This window comes from Hyposmocoma kahamanoa, unplaced genomic scaffold, assembly GCF_003589595.1.
Source record: "Hyposmocoma kahamanoa isolate Upper Pololo Valley unplaced genomic scaffold, ASM358959v1 94, whole genome shotgun sequence".
Classification (NCBI taxonomy): Eukaryota; Metazoa; Arthropoda; class Insecta; order Lepidoptera; family Cosmopterigidae; genus Hyposmocoma; species Hyposmocoma kahamanoa.
In genome coordinates, this window is record NW_020654878.1 from 4,305,361 (window position 1) to 4,312,639 (window position 7,279).

General features: G+C 34.6%; 1 protein-coding gene across 1 annotated transcript in view; it reads right to left on the reverse strand.

The window, feature by feature from the left end:
* LOC113237856 overlaps positions 1-6,222 on the reverse strand; it is a 65,619-nt gene extending 59,397 nt beyond the window's left edge. Inside the window, exon 1 of the mRNA XM_026474555.1 lies at positions 5,902-6,222. Within this exon, the coding sequence (XP_026330340.1) occupies positions 5,902-6,052 (151 nt within the window). The 5' untranslated portion in view covers positions 6,053-6,222. The remainder of the gene's footprint in view (positions 1-5,901) is intronic.
* Positions 6,223-7,279: the final 1,057 nt, after the last annotated feature.

A 7,279-nucleotide genomic window follows, 5' to 3' on the forward strand; every position in this document is an offset into this window, starting at 1 on the left:
TGTGCCTGTAATTTCACCAGCACCCTTACCCTTCAAAATCGGAACACAGTAATGTTAACATTACTGTTTGGCGGCAGAAATAGGTAAGGTAGCAGTACTACCCTGGACGAACTCTTTCGCAAGGAACTCTACTGCTACTAATGTTTAATAATATTTCAGCTATGCATCATTAGGGTAAGTTCCGATAAGTCAAACGCGTTACTAATTTGAACTGTTTTTAAAATAGAATTTTGTACTCTATCTTCTGCTATTTAAAACGAATATTTCACCATTTGTCACTTAGCCGAGATTTGTTAGTGGACGGCAGATATCTTTTTTGCACATTTGGCGTACGTTTGGCAATAATCGGCGAGTATCTTATACTGATTGCCAAATTATAGTGTATGCCATCGATATAATAAAAAGAAGGGGGACTACGAGACGTAAAAGTTTGGAAATCTCTGGCGTACACTCCTTAGAGGAGATTCTTGCTAGTAGTGTAACGTATAATAGATTCATGATGATGTTGTTATGTCAGGCTTAACTATTTCAAGAATAAAAATTCTCCGCGGTAAAAAGCCGAGTAAACAATTATACCTACTCAACTTTTGTTTTGCAATTGTAATTAGCAATGTTTAACGTTAGCTTATATTTTACAAGCAATAACTTAGAATTTATGTACTCAGTTAGCTATTGGCTATTGAAAGACGTGCTTGGCATTTGACATTATTTTTATTTCACCTTGGCATTTCACCAAAACTACACGCGTTTTGTTGACTATCTGCTTATTTATTACGTTTTGTAAATGGAATTAATAAATTACAATTTTAGTTTTTTATGGACGTCTCGTTGTATTTGTATTTTTTTAGATACATAATTTTGTTTTATTGTTTATATTAGTGACGATTATGAGTGGTTACACACGGGAACATTTAGCAGCGATACAAACGCGCGACTGCATCGATGTAAACGCGCGACTGTATCGATACAAATGCGCGACTGAATCGATACAGTCGCTTATGTCGAATCATTATGTACGAAAAATATGTGTAGGTTTATTTACGTTGTTTTGTTTTGTTAATTGGAAATTTAAAAGTGAAATTAATAAATACATTACTTGACTAAATTAAAAAGTGCATCGCGTTTGCATGAACTCCAGCCCAATTGTCAGCATTTTGGGTACTAGTTAAAGATGAAATAAGTCGACTGTTGTAAGAAAAACTAAAAGGAATTGATCCGGTAATTGTACAATTGATCATCATACTAAGAGAGTATGATTAGATTTAACAGATCGTAATGTGTGTTGGACAATATTGTTTTAAATATCTAGGAAAAAAAATGCACAGTCACGTGTCATAATAACTTACATACGAAATATATAATTCAAATCGAGTTCTTAGGTTATCGCGATTGGATTGCATTAATATTAAATATAACTGGTTGATGTCTTTACCATCCCAATCCGCCATGAACATGGGACTAGAGGGTCTACTTTCGTTCTCCGAGATTCGTCCGGAACAATTATTGAAATAAGTAATACTCGACAATATTCAACAACAATGTCAAGTATGAAGCGACATTCGCATCTTGCGTCTTTGAATTTCGTCTAATACTACTTATTTCACAATAATTGTTTCGGACGGATACCGAGAGTACAAGACCTGTAGAGGAACCAAAACGTCGGTAATTTTGAAAAAATAATTTAATTGGATATGAGAACTCGTCATGAACAAAGTCATAATTTTCCTAAAAGCGAGTTAAAACAGTATAAAACATTTAAATATTATACAGTAATCTGAGAAAACGTACATGTTAAATGTGTATACCGTAATGTAAAGTAATCAAATAAAAAAAATTTAATAGTAGTAGAGCTCCTTGTGAAAAACTTCGTCCAGGTAAGTACTGCCATCTTCCTTATTTCTGCCTCCAAGCAGTAATGTGATGATGAAGGTGCCGGTGAAATACAGTTATATGGGACTTGTCAATTTATATCTCAAGGTGACGGGCGCCGTGGCAGTGTCCCTCAGATTTTTGCGATTTAAAGCTCGTATGAAGTTCTATGGACAGGCGTGTTGCTTACCGACTTGCTTGTTTGTCCATCAATTGTAATTATAAAGAAAAAAAGGTATTTTGTTTGCTTTTTATTATTTATTAATTGTTTGTAATTTAAGATTCTTTATACGTATTACTAATTGAACAAAAAGTGTGAAACTGTATGAATCACTTAGTTACCATTTGTTACGTACAATAGCCTCGGAACAGTTGTGTAAGAAATGATTATGGGCGCCATTGGAGTGTTACCGTCTAAGTGTACAACGTAAATCGTAGATTGAATAATCCGATCACCTATTAATGAATTACGCGTTTGTTGTAAACGACGTAGCAAAAGGAGGTTTTCAATTTGACAGTATTTTTATTAAGTTTTTGTTACATGACTGTTCCGACATATTTGTGAACCAATTTGAATGATACTTTTTTGTTTAAAGGGTGTATCTCAGTAGTGGTCACATTGAAATTTGAAGAAAATATTCCACCGCCAATGGTGGCGAATTGAGGATAAATCCGTAATTTAATCAATAAAACTTGGCAAATAAACGAACACTGCGAAAGCGAATAATCAAATTTCTGAGGTCGGTTTTTTTTATAAAAATGTTAATGAATTCATTTAAATTCAATACAAATTTAATTACAGATAATAGCGACATCTCTAACCAGGGCTGGTAGCTGTAAAGTCACCTAACTGGGCGACGAAATACTTTCATAGATTTCTCATAGATGGCGCTACGGCTAAAAAGTCGTAGAAAATCAAATACAAAGATCCGACAACAAGCACACAGAAATATTCGTTAGGTCCGCTGGTTGGAATGTCGGTTCGAACCCAGCCGGATCGAAGAAATTTTATTCTAGATATCGATCTTTTTGTATTAATAATTATAAAAAAACTAGTGCAGTAATTTCACAAAAAATAATTGAATATCAATTCAATACAAATTGAATTAATTTCAAGTTATACGAAAATACATTTGATACTATCGTACTAATGATAACAACACAATCAAGAAGCCAATCAAGAAGCAATATTACATCAAGATCATCATCATTTAAAAGCATCATCATTTAGAGCTCCTTGTGAAAGAGTTCGTCTAGGGAAATACTGCTTCTACCTCTATACTTATAACTGCCGCTAAGCAGTAAAGTGAGTAGCGAGTATTACTGCGTTCGGCTTTTAAGGGTGGTAGTGAAATTACTGGGAAGCGGAAGGTTGGAAGAAGGAAAATGTCATGGCTTCGTAATATCTGGGAGTAGATCAATCAAGACCATCAAGACCATTGTACAACTGTTCAGGCTAGCTCTGGACAAAGAAAGATATAGAAAACTGATTGCCGACCTTCAATAATGGTGAGGCACTTGATGAAGAAGAAGTGGAATTACAGACTCCTGCGACTGTCAACTTAATATCTCAGGGTGACTTTGCGATTTAAAGCTCTGAGTGGCACTGCAATTGTTACGAGTAGACGTGTCACTAACCCCACCATGTCAATTTATTTCAACTGTAATTGCAATATCTTTCATGTCACGAACAGTGATTGGATATGTAAACTTTATTGACCTAAACTTCGAAGAACAGAGACAGAAAGTGGAGACTGTCTTGCGACTACATTTTTTGTCCCGTTTTTTTTTTGCGGGATTCTGGACTTAAATAGATTAAAATTGACGTAGAAGGTAGATTATATTTATTTATACTTTGCGACGAGTTGCTGTAATCATAAATTTTTCGGATTATTTAGGAAAATTCTCACAAAAAATCTAATTTTGATAAATATACTTTACCTACCTATCTCGAACACCGTCAATTTTTAATGTACAGTCAAAAGCACATCAAGCTTGACACTTTGTACTTTGGACCGTTCTTATCGTAAGCAGCATAGAATTGGATTTAAGTGTTAAGTGTCAAGCTTGACGTGCTCTTGACCCTGTACCTAAGTGATTTCCCGAATACTCAAAAAAATCGGGACAAACAAATGTTGTCGTACCACTTTCTGTCTTTTTTTATCATGTTTAGGTAAATAAACCATTTATTTACCCCACAAAACATGAAACGCTACAACACTTACAACAATTACAATTTATAACATTAACAATTACAATAAGCGTTTGCAGGGGAGTAAGATCACCATAGACTGTGTAGAGCATACGCGCACATACAGCACTGAATTGCAGCTTGTCCCCGCTTGGACAAAAAGATATATAAAACACGCGCACAATAAATATAAAGTCACTTTAAAACTAATAAAATTCACAACAACTAAATAAAATAAACTCTTCACATATGCCGTTGATATCGAGGAAAATGAAACTATTGTTTTTCGGATCAAAATAGCGTTATGTTTTTTCAAACAAATCAACATTTCGAGTCCTTTACTGGTCTCACGGTCTATCATATTTGGAAAACTGGCCGTAGAATCAGTCGTGGCCGTGGGACTTGTAAAGGGCCCGAAATGTTGTTTGTTTGAAGAAAAATATATACGCGATTTAAATCCGAAACAATAGATTTATTTACATTTTTTTAGGATACCAAGTTTCGGGACGAACAAGTCGTGCGCCTGATGGTAATGTACACGCCTGTCTATACCAGTTACAGTGCCACTCAGAGTTTTCAACTACTAAGTTCTGAGGGGCTCTACTACTGCGCCCGTCACCCTGAGATAATAAGTTGACGAGTCTCATGTGCCTGTAATTTCACTAGCACCCTTACCCTTCAAAACCGGAATGCAGTAATGCTGACATTACTGCTTGGCGGCAGAAATGTGTAAGGTGGCAGTACTTCCCTAGACATACTCTTTCACAAGGAGCTCTACTGCTACAAAAATACTGGACTATAATGTATAAAACGTGTTGATATGTATACGATTTATTATTATTTCATAAAAAATGTAATGTATATTTAAATAGTGTATATTTTCCTCTGTAAAGTTTTCTTTTGATGTTTTAAAAGCAAAAGCAAAGAAGCAAAGTTTTGTTGTTCATTAAATTAAAATAAATTAAATGGGACTTTATTGATCAAACGCACACACACACCCATTTATACATAGAACATCACACGATATTATGTGTTAATAAATTATGAGCTGTGACTGACTGTGAAGGGACGAAGCCTTAACACAGTGCTGTTTTTCAGTCTCCGCCTGTGTTCTCTATCGGACATTGTCGGAACATAATTTTGATTATCGATGGCGTCTGCGTTGAATTGTTTTGCATGTACAACCTGCCTGCATGTTCAGTACTAAGATTTACATATTAACGAGTCCTAAGAAGATTATAACAATATAATATATACATATTATCGTAATATATATTATTATATACATTACAATTTCTCTTATATAATTTAGTACAAAAAAAATATTTTTTTACAATATATAAAAGTCACCCTTCTAAATTGAGAGAGTCGTTATGTAATTACTGTAATATAAAAGGAAAACAAAAGACGCGTTTTGTCCGCGTCAAACAGCCTGATAATCGTAGAGCGTTTATAAAAATTAAAAATAAATGACCACAAGTAGTGACTAAGACATAGACTAACCCTTAAAATTCTAATGACGACGAATGAAGACGACATGGCTCCAGAATCCACACAAATTTGATTCAAAGTGTATTCCATAGCATTTAAGTTTATTTGAAAAGAGCAATCCCTAGAGTTTCTTGCTCGTTCTTCTCAGGGAGGTCAGCGTAGTGAACGAGCAGTAGCTTAAATGTGACGTTTTCAAGTGTAAATTTATTTTACCTATGGAATAAATAATCTTTGACTTTGACTTTGACTTTGACTTAATCATTAGTGAATAAAAAAAGCCTTCAAATATCATTAATTAGGTACTGTGTGCACATTATATTAATTATAAAATGTTTTTAAAACGGCCTTACCTGCATCGCACAATACTGATGGCACAAAAAACAGTAACAAACCCGCATACACTGCTTGTCTTGTTATTCTACAGCCATTTCTGATAAGCCTCCATACTGTTCTATTACTAAAAAAGCTGTCACAATTTCTTAAAAACTCCGAACACTCCATCACAAAAACACTACGAAAATATACTGAAGATATTTACAAAATGTTCCATATTTTTTAAAGTGATTCTTCTAAAAAATTTATCATCTTCATTGAAAAAAAATCACAACGTATTACGAAAATTTTGAAAGTTTCGAATGGTGGCGGGCATAAAACCGCGGGAAAAGGCGCGCGGCGCATGTACGCGTGCCGCGTACAATGATGAGTTTTTTTTCTGCACCGGCAACAACCTCCCGCCATGCAGCCTCTTTGCTCGATCGTGATCATTTTCTGCTCTGCAAACTTTAATATAGCGGAAAACGGGCATTACGTTCGGAATATTGTTTGTTCCGCATTAAATTGTAAACAATACTTATTGGCTAACAAGTTTAGTTTACTTTTTGTTCTGTTTTGTGTGTGAATGTAAATCAAACTCATCATGTTTTATTAAGGATTTTGAAACCATTACTACATAGAATCATTGTAAATGAAAAAAAGATAGAAAGATGTTTATTCTCGTTTTTCTATTAAGTACATTTATTAACCGATTTCAAAAAAAGGAGGAGGTTCTCAATACGACTGTTTGTTTTTTTTATGTATGTTACGCGATAACTCCGGTATTTGTGAACCGATTTTTATGATTCTTTTTTAGTTGGAAAGAGGGTACCTCCATAGTGGTCCCATTTAATTTTGAAGAAAATCATCTACCTCTAAGGGTGGCTGTTCATGAATGAAGATTCATTTACATAAATAGCGCCTACATTTTATTACAAGGAGCCATTATTTAAATGGTTGATTTTGCTATTTTCCAATTCAAGCGGTTTTTCTCTCTCAATATACTTTGAGTAGTGAGAACCGATTTTTATTATCTCCTGTGTCAAGTCCCGTACAGTGGCGAACTAGGGGATGAATCCGGGTTTGCGCACTTTCCGGTAACCGATTTCAATAAAACTTGGTAATTATATGTCATTCCACGTACTCTTGAGATCAGGTTTTTAGTACTCTGTACTGAGATTATAGTTATTTTTTCAAAAACAAATACTTTTTAATCTTGTTTTTTAACGTCTTACACAATACCAAACTCTTGAGCTACACTAACAAAATTTTACTACAAAATTTACAAAATTTTACTGATGCACAGCTGATTTAGTACTTTCTCTCAAGGCGGTGTGAGTTTCTTAGTATACCAAAAGTCAAGTGTTGTGTGACCACCGGTGGTAAACTACGCCTGACGTACGAGCTGTCCGTGCA